Below are 17,084 nucleotides of genomic sequence, written 5' to 3'. Positions count from 1 at the left end.
ATTTAGAATAAATCCTTTAATAAGCTTTGAAAAATGAAACAAGATTTTAAAGATTTACTGAACAAAATGTTTGAGTTTTAGCTTATTTCTCGATTGATAATTGTTTTTTCTATTAAGAAAGCTTCCGAATGATATATAAAGCAAGAAATTAAAATTTTTAAATAAATGTAAAACGATTTTTATGAATACAGTGGTCTACTAAAATATTTTAAAACAGAACTCTATCATGAGTTTTATTAAACATTCAAATCGATTCCAACTAAATTATCAATCACAAAAGTGAAGAAAGTATTCTTTTCTTTAAACGTTTTAAAAATTCCAGATCAATAAAAGCGCGCATTCTTTTTTGTTTAATTTTTTTACCAAAATATTATGTCAAACAATAATGTTTGCGTTTGAGGGTATTTTCTAACACTGTAGATGTAGTACAGCGTCGCTTTGTCGAATGTGGGACTCATTGAAGTAAAATTAAAATCATAATTTAGAATACTTATTACAAATTATGGGTAAGTAAACTTATTTCTATATTTTAGTAATATTATATAATGACTCTATAGCTAAAAATTTTGACTCAAGACTCCTTAAAAATTCTAAAATTTTCAATTTTAATGTGGAATATGCAAAATTTAAAGATACTAACCTTTCCCGCCATTTTGTATGAGTTATGGCTTGGTGGCTGTAGAGCTGCTGCGCACATTTGCATGTAAAACTAATCACCTTCTATATGATGCGCTTAATGCATAAATTTAGGTATGACTATATAGTTATATGTATGACACCTCTATGACGCCTGACAGTAGAGTTCCCGCGATGACATTTAAATGGCATGTCATGGTAACAAAACAACGGTTCCCGCGTTTCTGCTGCATCGGGTTTATGGATTCAGTAACACAAAAGCTACACGGGGTAGTAATGGGGAGGGGAATTAGCCCCTAAACTCATCGATTGACAATTCATAATTTTTTTAAAAAAGAAAAGCAGCTCTGTTAGGACTTCAGTTTTTTTTCGCCTGCTTCTTATTAGAAAAAAATAACAATGGACGTGTTGTCATTAATTGCGCGGGATTTGAGGCCGTTTTTCATTGTTTATGAATTTGTCATCATTAAGCCTTCTTTTTTTTAAATGCTGGCGAGATACGCATTTTGATCGGTATCGATTATTTAAAGTAAGCTTTCAAACGTCTAATACAATGGCTGTTTAAGCATCATTTCTCTGTCTGCAATTGTTATTTCGTCTTCCAAAGCGATTTTTATCTATTGCTGAGCGATATTTGTGGACTTGTAAACAATTGGCGAAGCGAAGTATGTTTTCTAATAAAGGTTAGTTGAGTTCTTTAGATTTTTAATTTAGCGTCTTGTTTTTTGATGAAATTTTACCATTTTACTTTTGAAGTGTGCAAATGTTAAATAATATTACTAATGAAATATGTATTAATGATTGTATTTTCTGAATGGAATGTGACTTTAAAATGTTTTTGAAATATAGAATTTGGATGATAAGTGTTTGTTTCGTTGCTAAATATCTAATTGATTTTTGCCGGGAGCTTGATTGATCGAGGTTGTTAATGATATAGTTTTGTTCATTTTTATTAATTCCATTTTTCTTTGGCTTCAGATTTTACATTTGATTGTAATTTTTTGAGGTTTTATCTTATTGTAATTTAGCGATTTTAAATGTTTTTAATGTTATCCTAACATTTCGTCGAAATTTTTTTTTTTTTTTAATAATTGCTTTGGTTAGGAATTAGCGTTTATTTTTAAATCTCGATCTAGATTCTAACTTTTTCAGTGTTTAATCAAATGTAACAAAAAAAATAATTGTTTTTAAAAATTTAAAAAATTTATCTTATTATTTATAGACAAAACTTCCTAAAATGATTATTTAGAAAAACATTAATGTTACATGTTTTCTTTAGCTTATTTAGTATTTCTTAACTTTTTCTTTTAAGCTAATTAGCGTTACCATAGTTATAGAGTTTACGTGTGTTTCTTACATGAACAATATATTTCATTATTAGTTAAATAAGGTCATTAAATATCAGTCACTTGAAAATTGTTCCATATTCTCAAATTCCATATTCTCAACAGTTATGATAATTAACATTATTTTTTTTCCCGAAGTGTTATACATTATTTATAGCAAGCTAACAAATGTGGTAAGTGTATACTAAATGCTTATGCAAATCTTACATTTTTAAACAAACTTAAGAAGTATTGCATGGTAAGTAAAAAAATATATTAAATTTTTCAAAGAGAAGCCAGATTTTTCAATTTTATTAATAATAATAAATTTTAAAAAAAATAGGACAAATGAAGTACATATGTAAGTTAAAGAGATTATATAGATGGGACATTTTCTGTCCTTGCTTAGTTATATATACTAAGCCCATTAAAGATTTCACAATTTGTCAAATAAGTGGCATGCTGCAATGTTAATAAATATATCAAGTTAGTCAGTGTTGAGTAAAAATAAAGAAAAGCTCTAAAAATAAGTTAGAATTGTAAAAAAATTTCTATAAAATAATTAATAAAACAAACAATAAGCAATAAAAAAGTGCACCTTCAAAATTTATGCTTTAATGATCAAAGAAGTCAATAGTTCAGATAACAATAGTCACTTTATTGTTATGTTTTCTTTAGCAATATTTTAATTTTATGAAAATGATTTGCTTTTATCAATTTTTTACATGAAATCTCATATGAACAAATTTAAGTACTTTTCAGCATCCAGGCTCAAGTAAATTCCATATATATTTATTTAATTTACTTTTTTTTAGAATGATTGTTTTAGAGATAAATTTACAGAATAGGTGAATTTATTAAGCCCGGTTAATAGAAAAGTATCCAAACTTTTAATGATAAAACAAACTCAACTATCCCATTAATTATGAAGATAACAAGATGAAATATAATCATTGAAGCAATAACTTTTGCATTTTCTTTAAAATATTTTTTAAGACTTCAGAATTTTTTTCTTTTTCTAATAGGTTTGTTACATTTACAATTTCTTGATTTTTGTATAGGATATATACCAATTTTACTTGAAATTTTTTTTTCTAAAATACTGCTTTTTACAAAATGAGCGATACTTGTCTTAATGAATTTTAATTAGACATACTCATTGAGTTGGTTTTATATATATGTGTGTGTGTTTATGTAAATAAATATGTAGGATATATATTTGAATTTACAAATGCCAGAGGTGAGGGGATATTTCCGTATTGTGATCTGTCATACCAACTACAGTCGCCAAGGTGCCAAATCGATTTTAAACTTCCATTTTTTTTTTTTTTTTTTTTAATTACCTTACCAGTTGGCAGGTGGTTGAGAAAGCAACCTTTTCCTGAAAAAAATAAAAAGGCATTGTTTTTAAAGGATGGTGACTTATTTTTACAAAATGTGCAATTAGGGTACCGACTCCCCAGGAAGACTCATAGATCTTGTTACTAAGTGATCATTTTAGTATCAAAACAAAATTTAGAGTCATACTATAAACAAAATTTAATGTTGCTCAAAATATCTACCCTCATTTCATCAAAAAATAGCTAAACTAGGTTGTTATGCTGCCATGTAGTTGTCTACATGTGAAGATAAAATTTTATGATACGATTTTAAAAAAAGGAGGAATTCTGTATGCTTAGTAACTCTAAAAGTTGTTTAAATGTGCCATTTAGCTTGGTTTTTTTTTTTTACGTAAGGAGACAAATTGAGAGAGAGAGCAGTTAATATTAAGTTGAAAAATATAAATATTTTAACGAAGCAAGTTAATGCCCTTTAGATAAGCCCCTGCATAATATGAAGTGTAGCCTATCTGCATGTAAAGTTTAGCAAAAAAATAAATAAATATAATATTTCTGAAAATTCTTCCTAGTAGGCATGCTGAAATTTATCCTAATTTATTATATTAGATCAAGGTAATATAACTTAAAATGCTGAACCATCACAAGGCTTTCACATAATTCTGTAGGTACATTACTTTCAAAACAGATTTACCACCTGATTTTGATAAACCATCTATTTTAAATGGCAGGGTACACAGGTAAAGAAAAAAAAATCATTGAGCCTAACTTCACATCTAAATATTTTTTTTAAAATGAGAGTATCAATTGGTATATCTCTGAATTTTAAATATCTTGCCATTATTCTTCCAGATGGCCTCCCATTCCGGCATCAGAATATGTCACTCTCTACTGAATATGATTATCAACAGGCCATGGCACAGCATGCTGCAGCTGTCAATGCAGCGAACAGTTCATCTTTACATTCTGCTATGGCTCAAATTCCATCACTTCCAGCTGCTTTAAATCTTAGTGTGAACTCAGTGAATCAAGGCTATTCCTCTTCTGGTTTAGGTTCATCTTTAGGCAACAATAATGCTGCCTACCATTATTCATATGGGTCTCTGGGATCTTCAGGTGGTGGTAGTGGTAATAGTGTTGTTGGACAACATCATGTAGGACATGTTGGACACCACCATGCTGGTGGTGGAAAATCAAAAAAGAAATATAAACTAAATAAAGATGGTATTCCTCCTCCTAAAAGGGCAACTACTGCTTATATACATTTCACTCAGTGGTATAGGGAAGAATTAAAAAGGAGTGGTCGTGAAATTCCTAAAGTGAGTATTAGTTTCTTCCCTTTTTTACTTTTTTTTACCACCAAAGTAACAATTTATATACAGGGTATCCGGGCCCCTGGAAAGTCATGAATTTTGGTATTGAGCAAAATTTGTCATGAAATGTCATGATTTTACTATTTTTTAAAGAGAAAAAATCATGGATTTAGGTACCCAAAAGATCTACTTTTTAAAAAGGAATCTCCACCCCCCACCCCAATTTCATGGTGTTCTGAATATCTAAATTTCTAACAAAATATAAAATGTTTTTATCATGTTCTTTAAAAATTATGGTGTTCTTTCAAAGAATGAAAGAAAAAACATCTTTTCTAGAGTGAATTATCTTTTAAACTTCTCTGATTTCAGAATTTTTGTTATGTATGTATTTTTATTTTATCAATTTAAAATTCTAGTGCAGACAAGCCAGTCAGTCATTGGCAAATTTTTTTTATTCGGAAATGAGAACAGAAAAAGCATGAGTTTCTTTCCTTTCTAATGAACAAGAAAAGTATCTTTAGAATATAATTCTGCAGAAAAAAAAAGGAAAAAATTATTTGCTTTTGTATTTTTTTCCAGCTATTTTATTGCTTCAACTCTTTCTTTACTCTGTTTTTTAAATTTAAAATCTGTAAATATGAAGATGCAGAGTATAACAGCTTTGGTTATACCTATCATTTCAATTAATGTTATTATATTGCTTTTTTAAATATATTGTTGTGTTTTTGTTCGAGAAAATAGTAACTTCGTTAAGTCATGAAAAATTCTTGGAATTAGTCAAAGAAAGTCGTAGATTCAGGGCTGATTGTACTCCGGAAAAATTCCGGATTTTTCGCTAACAGTGATCCGGAGATTAAAGGTCCAGACGTTTCAAAAAATTATTGATCAAAGAGGTTTCCGGAAATCAAATTTTCAAATGTGGAACTTAAAAATACAGTTTATTTTATTTGTTTGTAAGGGAGAGCCAGAGAGATACTTTATAAGCTTATGATCATGATTAATATTCATGAGTAAATATTTCATGAGTGAATAGTTGTTATAATCATAAACTCTAGAAAGACATATTTGTAAATTTTAATTACTTCTCCAGGTCATCATAGGTATGTGTAAAATTTTAAATATATTGTAAGTAAACTAAGAAATATTGAGAAAAAGGAGAAAAAAAACTTGTTTAATTTTTCAATTTAAACTTTTTTAATCTGGAAATTTTTCCGAATTTTGACTTGGGCTCACAATCACCCCTGTAGATTTGAAAATCTAAAATGTAGCAGATACCCTGTATATAATTCAAAATTTTTTTAAATTTGTATACTTATTTCTTTTCTAATTAGGACTGGACTTAACCACTTCTGAATTAAAACTTTAAGAGTTTGTTTAATTTGGATCAAGGCATGAAATTTCAGTTTGCTCGTCTCCATTCTACATTGATGAAAAATGTCAACAATTTTTAAAATTTTAATAGATGTAGTGCGAAGAACTTTTTGATAACCGAAACCACAAAAGAAAATGTAGAAACTTAAATGTTGAAACAGATTCGTTTCAATAATTTTTAATCAAAATACGATTGTCTTAAGTTTCCAATGTTTTCAGAAGCAAGGCTTTTATAGGTGAAAAGTGGGTAAGCCAGCATTTTGTGTTCTTAAAGGAAGAAAAACGTTGTGTAAAAGTTTCAAAGAACTTCCATGCGCCATTTCATTAAGGCCAGGGTTGCAAAAAAACCGGGTTTTTGTGGAAAAACCCAACCCGGGTGGGTTTTATTGGGCTTTTCTGGGTTTCTCATGTTTTCATGGGGGCATTTTCAATGGAGAGGACAGGTATAGGTACCTTATTTTAAAAAAGCTTATTTTAATATTAATAATTAATTTTAATTTTATAATTGACTTCATATAGATAATTAATACAAATAAATTGATGTGAAAGTCTGAAAAAAGTTTCTTCTGACATCACGATACAAAATGTTATATGTACAATGGGAATTTGCACATCACACATTTGAAACTTATTTTAACACAGGATTACTTTTTATTTATATTTTAGTCTTAAAAAATATTTGAGGAACATTCTTTATTTGCATAGAAAACGAATAAATGGCACTGAATAATCAATGACCATGCAGTCAAATATAGTCAGCAAGGTGACTCTCCAGACTCCAACACAATTAGTTTTTTCACTATAGGTTAATTTTTTTTAGGCTAGACTACATAAATATATTAATAGAATAGCTCTTTAATATAACAGAGGATAAAAAAGAAATCAATCTTAGAAAAACCCACTGTAGGGTGGGTTTTACCCAGTAAAATCCGGGCGGGTTTTATTGGGCAGTTGGGTTTTTTGCAACCCTGATTAAGGCTCAATAGTTTATGCATATGTAGTTTAATTTTAAACCCAATATTTTAAAAACTTACTTGCCAGTTTTAAATATTTGATCTCAAATGAAAATTTCTCACATTGATCTAGAACAGTAGTTACCAATTGGCGGGACGAAACCGGTCCAAGAAGCCTTTTTTTGTGTTCCACGAATTAAAATATATTAGTTGTCATATTTTGTGGACAATTTTCGTAAAAAAAATCGATATGGGTTTTAAATACTTTTAAGTTTTACATCTTGACAATTTGATGTCTGTCGCACATTAATTGTTTAATACATTGGTGCACATTACAGTTATTGTAGAAAGAATTTTTTAATAATCTTCTTATTTTAATTTGTAATTCTGTACTTTTGTTTTGTACAACTTGATAAAATTCTGACAGCAATATTTAATATTCCTTCAAACATAAAAGAGTCCTAAATAAAATTTTGATAAAGTTGCGGCCCCCGGCCTCATGTAAGTTGGAAACCCCTGATCTAGAATATGCAACATATTTAAATTTTTATTTTAAGAAAAAGGGGAAAAGAAAAATCACAGTATAATTTAAAAAAAAAAAAAAAAGGTTAACTTTTTTTTTTATGGATTTTTTGGAAATTTAGCTCTTTTCTACTTGATTCTAGAACTGGAAAAGAAAATAAAAACTTTAAAGCGATTTGCACAAACTTATGCATTTCCTACAGGAAAATTTATGTAATGGCCTGAAAAAAAATAATTTTTACATTTTGACAGCTAATCTTATTTCAATATTATGTTGGTGTTAACTTTCGTTATATTGTCATAATGATAGATTTTAAGCCTCATCCTCCTAAATATTTGACTATGTTAATAATTAAGTAAGATTTGATTGTGTTTTTCACATTCACCTCAAATGTTGTTGAATAAGATTAAATTTATTTGTATTGAATAGGGCTTATTCCGTTAATCAGGGCTGATTGTGATCCGGAAGTTTCCGGAGATCAAGGAAAGATCCAGACGTTTCAAAAAATCATTGATCACAGAAATTTCCGGAAATCAAATTTTCAAAGGTGGAACTTAAAAACGCAGTTTATTTTATTTGTTTGTAAGGGAGAGCCTGAGAGATACTTTATAAACTTATATTCATGATTAATATTCATTTTTAATCAGTAAATATTTGTTATAATCATAAGCTCAAGAAAGAAAGACAAATTTATAAATTTTAATCACTTCTCCAGGTCATCAAAGGTATGTGTAAATGGTTAGGTATGCGTAAAATTTTAAATATATTTTAAGTAAACTAACAAATATTAAGAAAAAGGAAGAAAAAAAATTGTTTTCATTTTTTTCTATTTAAATTTTTTTTTTTTTTTTTTTAACTCAAGAAATTTTTTGGAATTTTGACTTGGGCTTACAATCACCCCTGGTTAATGATCTCCAAGCAGTAATTTATCTATATTAAAGTTGTGAAAGTAGAGACTCATCAGAAGAATTTCTTTAAAAAATTGTCAATTAATTCTTACAGATTTAGGATGCAGTGCAAATGCTAAAAAATTCTGCTAAAATTTTTTACGATTTTAAGAAAAAAATATTCTTTTTCATAGTCTTCAAAATTATTTGTTACTCTTGTATTATTTATAAAATGCTCCTTTTGGCATTGCGTAATAAATAAATAAAAATTCTATCAGCATACTCATAATGTAGTACACCTTTATTTTTGAATGTGGAATAAGCTCACTTTTCCTATATTGAGATAGTGGGGAGTTAGAATGAAATTGAATTAGGGTTAGGATCTGAATGAATTTAAAAATATTGAAGATTTTAGAAAAAATTAATTTCTTTTGATCTATTATTTATTTTTTAAGGAACTACATAACTCCTATCCTTACTTGAGAGTTTCCACTCAGCAAACTTAGCTCTCTGCTTTTATCATTTCTATAGAGAAATCTCTATTAGTAGATAAGGCTGTTTTAAAATCTAATGTAAACTAACTTATTTCATTTTAATATTTAAAAAAATAATAATAATTATTATTATTTTTGAAAAGTATTGTTGTCATTGAAGCTGTAACTTTTTTTTTTTTAAATTTAAAATAAACTAAAACTTTAATAGCATAAAAAAGTTGTTAACTGATGCTCAGAGATGATTGTGCGCCAGAAAAAATCTGGATTTCCAAGTTTTTCGCTAACCGCAATCCGGAAGTTTCCTGAAATTCAAGGTTCAGAAGTTTCAAGAAATTATCAATTTCATTTGTAAATATTTTTTCTGGTAGAATAATAAATGTGATTAAGAAAAGTTAAAGTAAACTTATACAAAATTATTCATTTAAATTATCCTGCATATAATTTTTTTTTTAATTTCATGTTTTGAAAATGTCAATGATTTAAATTTATAAAGAAATTAATTTTTTGAAATGTGTCATTCAAGATTTTACTCAAGAAATTTTAAGGATTTTTGAGTTGGCTTCCCAATCAACCCTGGATGTTGCAAATAGACTAATTAAATATATATTGGATAATTTTATTTTCAGTTATCAATTAGTAAAGAGTGTCTTTCATCTGCCTACAAAAATTTGGTCTTACATATTTACATTCAAATTTAAATTTTTTTCTTTCATTTGTTAAACTAGCTTTTGATGTGAAAATACCAAAGTTTTATAATTTTTTTAATCATTTGTTTTCAAGTGATTCAATTTTAAAAATTTGAAAATGCACTCATTTTTTACAGTTTTATAATTTTTAAATAGCTAATAAAGATCTATTTGTCCTGAAAGGCTAAAATTTGTTCAGTTTTTGATGGCGTTTTTTAAAAACATAATATGGCTAAATTAATTTAAAATAATTCACAAAATAAGTTTTAATGTAAAAATTATTTTATTTAACTCCTTTTTAGCCTTGTGTGCATCAAATTTTAAGGTGGTATTCCAAATGGGATCATCAACAAAAATAATAATTAATAATACAAAAAATATTTTATATTTAAAACAGTGACAAATCACGCAATAAAAACAACATTTCGAGCTATTTTTAAAAACAATTTTGATAAATAAGTAGCATATTTCTGTAGTATTGTGTGTATATATTTTCTGTCATATTTTATGTTGAAAATACTTTTTTTCTTTTTCCATAAGAGAATTCCCTCTTGAAATGGGTCATACATGTTTCTAAAAAAAAGCTTAAACAAATTTCACAAAAATGTAAATTTTTGAAACTTTAAAAAAAAAAAAAAAAAATTCTTAAAAAGTAATTTATCTAATTTACCATGATCTGTACCCTGTGGCAGAATTTTTTCTGACTTTCTGCGACAAACCTAATCAGAACCAATATCTTTCTGCAAGATATTTTTATCGTTATAAATGTATGTGTAATGAATTTATAATAATAGATGAAATTCGTGTTTATAACATAAGTCTACATGCATAGAATTAAACTGTGTAGTTTTTTTCTTAATTTTATAATATAAGTTTACATTTCTTAATAAGTTTAAATTGTTTAAGTATAAATTTGCATAATCTTCGATAATAACGAAAAGTTATAAATGTATAGATCTGCAGACAAAAATGCTTACTAGAGCATAAATAAAGATTACCCAGAACCTGTAATAAGATAGAACTTATAGAAATAGCTAAGAATGGACAAAAAGATTAAATTTATAAAACAAGATAACTGAATTTGAAGTATCAGTTTAAAACAGTATGATTTAATGTTTCACTATAGTAGTTATATCAGGTACAGAAAAAATCAGGTGAAAAAATTAATATTGAAGTTGAGTAATCAAAATAATAAAATAGTATTGACTATAACCGAATTCTAAAAGCAGAAAAATTAAAGCAATGTTTGTTTCAATTTTTTCAACATCTAATTAATTTTATCTAATTAATTAGATTCGATTAATATTGTACTGACTTATTGAAAGATTTTTTTTTAAAAAAAAGGAGGTAAATAAAACTTTTTTCGTGATCAGATTAAGTTCAGAACGAAAAAAATACACAGTGCTTGTGATTTCGCACTGTATTGTGTAAATACATAGCACTGATTCCACACGAAGTATGCAGAAGCAGTTTCCGACTCAATATGCTCAAGTCTATTCAACATCTCGAAACGAAATAGTCTTTATCAGTACTGAAACATCGGTATTAGAGCCATATTCATTGGATGCGATTTTTTTCGCATGCGTATGGAAACCTGTTTGAAAGTGACCAGTAAATATTTTTCACCAATCTGGTTTTCATTCGCATGCTAAAAAATCGTAGATAGTGAGATATCTTTCAGGCTTTATTTCATTTATCGTTAGATTGCGTTTTTTTTTTTTTTTTTTTTTTTTGTCGACGATTTAATTCAAAGCATATAGGCATGTTTAGATGTTGTCGACTTCCATCTTATTTCTTTTTCGAAATGCCGCCTTGATAAATCAGTTTTCAAATTTGTTTTAACTATTGTGGCTTCACAATTGCAACAAATAACCTTTTCGCTAGACATGATTTTTTTAAAAAAAGAATCTTTTTACGCATGAAATTTTCCACATAAGTGCAAAAAATATAAAATGCTCTGTTCTCATAAAAAAAACACAAAGCAAATTACTACGCCAGCGATAGAGGCCGAAGTTGGCAAATTTCAAAAAATAGCTTAATAAAGGGGGAAAAAATTCTCCCCTTTTTATCCAGTAACTGTTTGTGTTGGAGATTAACGGAGAATTACGAGCGCTTTCTCCTTCCGCGGTACGCTAGAAAAAAATATTTAAAACAATTCTGTAAGAAAAAAATTTTGCAGAACCATTATTGCTTCTGCAGAAATTTTTTGTTTCTGAAGAAAATGTTTTGTTTTTTTTTGTTGATAAAACAGCTTCTGTTTCTGCAGAATTTATTTTGAGAACTTTCGTTTGTGGCAAACCAAAAATTTTTATTTCCCAAATAAAAAAAATCTTTCTGCAAGAACTCAGTCGCTTTCTGCGACAATGTCGCTGTGTCGCCGTGTTTCTGCCACGGGGGATCTGTATGTTAAAGGTAAAGATTCCCATCCCACAAAAATGTAATTTTTGGGAAGAGCTGGTTTTTTAAATTGTTTCTACTTTTTAAGATAATTCAGAAGGTGTTCTATGACTAAATCTGCCATTTATTGTGACAGGGCATATTATCCTGTACCCAGACCCGAATAATACACACGAGTGCGCAGGCACCTATCGCAGAAAGTTTTCTACTTATTACTAAAAATAGAATTATCTGCCAAAGAAAGTTTTTTCTTGTTTGTTTGTTTTTCGAATTCCTGAGGAAAAAAATTCATTTTTGCACTTTTTCCTACTAATGCAAATGAGAAAGGCAATTTAAAATTACATTCACATGACATAAAGTCACATATGGCATTTCCTACTCTCGCACTTTAAATATTCCTGTAATTTAAAAGGACTAGTATGATCCATGTTCAAAAGACTTTAAAATTATACATTGGAATTCGTGTTAATGCAATTTTAAATCAAGCGTTGCGATTCATATTCATATGATTTTAAAATCAAATATTGATATATGTATTTATTTAAAAAGTGTGTAACACACAGCATTTTTAGATTTCTGTATTTTCAGCTTTTTGGGTTTTATACCAAACTCATCCCTGTGGTATAAATCCATGTAGAGCTCTACAAAAATTTAACAATTTAAAACCAGGTGTTCAGCAGAAATTCAATTAGAAGAAAATTATTTTTAAAAAAAAATTGTTGCATTACAGTTTTCCTTAAAAAAAATGGAATGGGAGAAAGGAAATCCTTGCAGACTAAATGTGTCCTCCTCCCCCATTACACCATGGTGCGTAGCGTTTTTAAAAAGTGCTTAAAGGTGCTTATTTTCGATTTTTGTTATTTAAAAGCTCTTTGATGGGCTTTTTTCATTGGATGTTTTTAAAAAGTGCTTAATTTTCCCATTTAAAAAATTAGATATTTTTTTTTTTTCGTTCTTGAACTTGTTCGAAATTTCTCGATCATTTTATATTATAAGTTATAACGGCTAATATAATAAGAAAGGAGTTTGTCAGAAACTAGTTATTTTCTCATGATTATCTAAAGTCTTTGAAAATTATTTTGCATTTTGTTAATGTATATAGTGCTTAAAAATATTTTTTAGTGTTTGAAAAGTACTTAAAAGGTGCTTATTTTTTGTTGAAAGATTTGGCTATGCATACATGCCTACCAGTAGATGGGGTGATAATCTGTTTTGTTATGTTGATCTGTTATGTTATATATAATATAAAAAACTTAATTTGTCAATTTGTTTAATTATTAGTTCAAATTCCTTTAGTTTAACCTTAAATTTAGTTTTATAATTTAATTCTACAGTATCGATTGATATACTTTTGATTTTTTATTATATACACTGGTTTATTCAAGAATTTAGTAAAACCAAATTAATTTTTTTACCTTAAATAAAAACTTGCATCTAAACATTTTAACAGTATTCAAGCTTTACTTTCTAAAAATCTTTGTCAAAAGTTTTAATAACTAAGAAAAAAAAAGACCTAATTTTTTAGGAAATTCCAAACTAAAAAAATAAAACATTTATTCTTGCTGGAGAAATATTCTGAACTAAGTTTAAATTTTGAAATTATTTTTTTAAATAAATACCTTTTTGCTGAAGAATGCACCTTTAAATGTCTATTTTTTTCCTAACTTTCAGTTTTATAGAAAAAGCTTTCAAGTTGATTAATTTATCTTTTTTTTTTTCTCTTGTTTTGATAATTGTGAGCAGGGGTCTGTCCAGACATTTTGTGAAAGGTCCTGTTTTACTCGTAATTTGTGAATATACAAAAAACGCTAAGTCACATTCTTACAACCAGAGTCCGCTTTTATGAATTTGTGCAAATAGGATCCTGTTATTGCAAAAAAGTTTTTCAATGAGTTTTTAAATTGTAAATAGATACAAGATTATGCTCAGCACTGCTGAAATTATGATAAAAAATTTTAACAAAAAGTTGAACATTGATTTCATGTAATAAATTTAATTATATTCACAAATTATATACAGTGGCGCTCACGCACTTAAGGACATGTCCTTATGAAAAGTAAAATCCAAAATTTAATGTTCACGCATAAGTTAATTGAATTGATAATTATGTATTAGAACAAGTAACTTATATTTAATATATTTCCACAATGAAAATCATTTATCTAACTGTTATACTTAAATTATGTAACATTTTAGAAAAAATATGCCTTCCACATACTTAAAAACATCAAAATAAATATTTCTTAATCGTCAATAAAATTAATAACAATGTAAAAAATGTAACAAAAAATAAAGATTTGAAGCTAGTATTTAGTCGGTAAGCCTTTTTTCGGCAATTACTGCTTCACATGTACGAGGTATCGAATCTACTAATCTTTGACAACGCTCAGCAGGTATAGCTGCCCAGCCCTCTTGGACACATTTCCATAAATCACATTTTTTTTTGTTTTTGGCTTTTGCTGTTTCACATATTTATCCGCAGCATTTCGATCGGGTTGAGATCTGGTGATTGGGAAGGCCACTGCAAAACCTCAATTTTCTTGCTTTACAAGAAGGCCTTCGCAGTTGTGCTCGTGTGATTTGGATCATTATCGACTTGCATGATTGGTTTTCTTGAGCGATGTTTCCTGTAATAAGACAGAAAAACAGTCTTGATAATGTCCACATACACATGTTGATCCATGATGCCTTCAATTTTGTGGATTGGACTGCATCCTGAACGTGTCATGGCACCCCACACCATCACCGAGCAGCCTCCACCTTTTACAGTTGATTTTGTACACCGTACATTAAATTCTTCGCCGACTCGAAGCCTCACATAACTTTTGCCATCTGAGCCCATTCTGTTGAACTTCGATTCGTCTGTAAATATAACTCGATTCCAGTCAGCCGATGTTCAGTTTCGGTGTCTTTTTGCAAAAGCTAATCGAGCTGCTATATTCTTCTTTGACATCACCGGTTTTTTCCTACATACGCGACCCATAAGCCGAAACTCATTTAACCGACTTTTGATGGTATTATGCTTACGTGTTTGCCTGTTAATTCAGCGAATTCTTTTCTGATGTCCAGGACGGTTTTGTGACAATCAGCTTCAGTAATTTGATCTTCTCGTTTGGTTGTTTTGCGAGGATGTGGTTTTCGGGATGCTTTTTCAGTACTTTTGGTCACTTGAATAGATTTCAATGCTTGGAAAACTGCTGTTTTTGATAATTTTAACCGCCTACCAATTTCTCTAATGCTTAAACCTTCTTTTCTCAGAGTATCTATTCGACATCTCTGTTCATTGCTAAAATTTTTTTCCTTTACTCATAATAATGCTGAAATTTGTACTAAAAAAGAAAAAACATTAATATAATGTTTTAAAGCATCTAACAAAGATAGTGGAGTAAATTACACTTACATTGATCGATAAATTGATTGTAATCATTCAATAACTCATGATTAGACAAACTGTCCTTAAGTATAAGAAACTTAACAAAATACTATATTTCTTAAATAAACTTTTATGAAACACTTGTGAACACGAATGAATTATTTGAGGATTGAAGTTCAACTAAGGTAAAATTCGTCATTATAGATATCTTGATCGAAACATAATATTCATCCGATATAATGACACATTTATTTTGAAAACACAGTCCTTAAGTACGTGAGCGCCACTGTACAAGGTTTAGACACATGATAGCCTTACCCACAAGTATTTTAGAAATTCAGTCAGTAAATGAAAACAAAACTCAATTTACAATTATAGATATTCAAGTTTTTATTTAATGAATTCAGAGGTCATACATTCATTTGTTATTTTCAGAAAAAAGCAAATCTAGTAGGTAAAGTTTTTCAGTAATGCTGAAAGTTTTCGTCCTAATTTTTTCACAGAATATAGATGTCTTGGTTTGAAAATAACCATTCACCACGTGGTGAGTCATCAAAGAAACTAGATACTTAATTAAATAAATAACCAATCACTTTTCCTAATCTTTTTATATATATATATATATATAATTTATGATTAAACTACATCCATATAGAAAGATACTCTGGAAATAATTTTCATTAAAATGTCCAATGCCTGCCTCCCTTTAGAATTTTGATCTTTCAAAATCCATCAATTTGTGATGGAAAGAGGGTTCTTTAACAATTAACTTATTTCGTTTAAAGGTATAATGTATACCGGGCGTGGCCAAGCTCCTTGATAGTCGAGCCATTTTTCAAAATTTGAAGTCTTTCGCAAGTCACAATTAAATACGTATTTAAAAGGTATTAAAACTTTTTTTTACATGAATTATATTTATTGAAAACATATAAGTAAAAGTACAAAATATGTGTATTGAATTTAATTATTAAAAATTAAACGCATTTAATTTACTTCTGGATAATTCTTTAAAATTTGGTGAATAATTGGTGACAGCACTTCTCAGTAATTCCTTGAAATGCTGGTTATTTAATACTGATCGGTGTTTGGATTTCACGAATTTTAAAGTGGAATAAAATTATTCACATAAGTATGTTGTCTGAATATTGAAATAATTCGACAAGCAGCCTTTTTTAATTCAGGATACTTCCATTCTGGTAAGAATTTCCAAAATTCAGTAAGCGGCATCAACTCTTATTTTAATTGTAGAGCTTGATCTTCTTGCATCTCTATTAATTCTAATTCTCCAGATGCTTTTTTGTGTCATAATTATATTAGAAATGGAAAACTCACCTTGAATTGAACAATGTTGCACTTAGTTTTTCATATTTGTTCTCAGTAATTTAAAAGACGCTTTGAAACATATATGGAACGATAATAATTTTTTTTAAAAATAATAGCACGAAAGGAAACTCTGGTGCATTTATCGAGAGCCACAAATAATCCATCAAAGAACCGCATGTGGCTCGCGAGCCGCGGGTTGACCACCCCTGATGTATACATTAAATGTATCACCAAATATTTTTAACTGAAGATCTTTAAAGTCAAAATATGTAACTAAATTTTGTCACGTATTTATATTATTTTTATTGTTGGATTAACCTTTTATAGTTATAGATTATTTTTCTTATACGAATTTCTTTAAAAAAAAAAAAAAAGTTTAATTTAATCCAAGCAAAAGAATTTTGTAAAAAGTGGCAAATTAATTAAAAGTACTTATTGAGATCAGGTCTCCAACTCATTAGGTTTG

General features: G+C 28.3%; 1 protein-coding gene across 3 annotated transcripts in view; it reads left to right on the top strand.

Annotated features, from left to right (window-relative positions):
* The first annotated feature begins 192 nt into the window (after positions 1–192).
* LOC107439899 (uncharacterized) overlaps positions 193–17,084 on the top strand; it is a 31,979-nt gene continuing 15,087 nt past the window's right edge. The window contains exons 1-2 of one of the 3 annotated variants that reach the window (XM_016052642.4): positions 193–506; positions 4,151–4,617. In XM_016052642.4, the coding sequence (XP_015908128.2) occupies positions 503–506; positions 4,151–4,617 (471 nt within the window). In that variant the 5' untranslated portion in view covers positions 193–502. The other 2 variants (XM_016052641.4, XM_071185401.2) reach the window with 2 other exon arrangements.

Source organism: Parasteatoda tepidariorum, chromosome 5 (genome assembly GCF_982258835.1).
Source record: "Parasteatoda tepidariorum strain Cologne lab strain chromosome 5, Ptep-v5.0, whole genome shotgun sequence".
In the NCBI taxonomy this organism is placed as follows: domain Eukaryota; kingdom Metazoa; phylum Arthropoda; class Arachnida; order Araneae; family Theridiidae; genus Parasteatoda; species Parasteatoda tepidariorum.
Note: the sequence above shows the minus strand (reverse complement) of the source record. Positions and strands in the feature narration are given on the sequence as shown.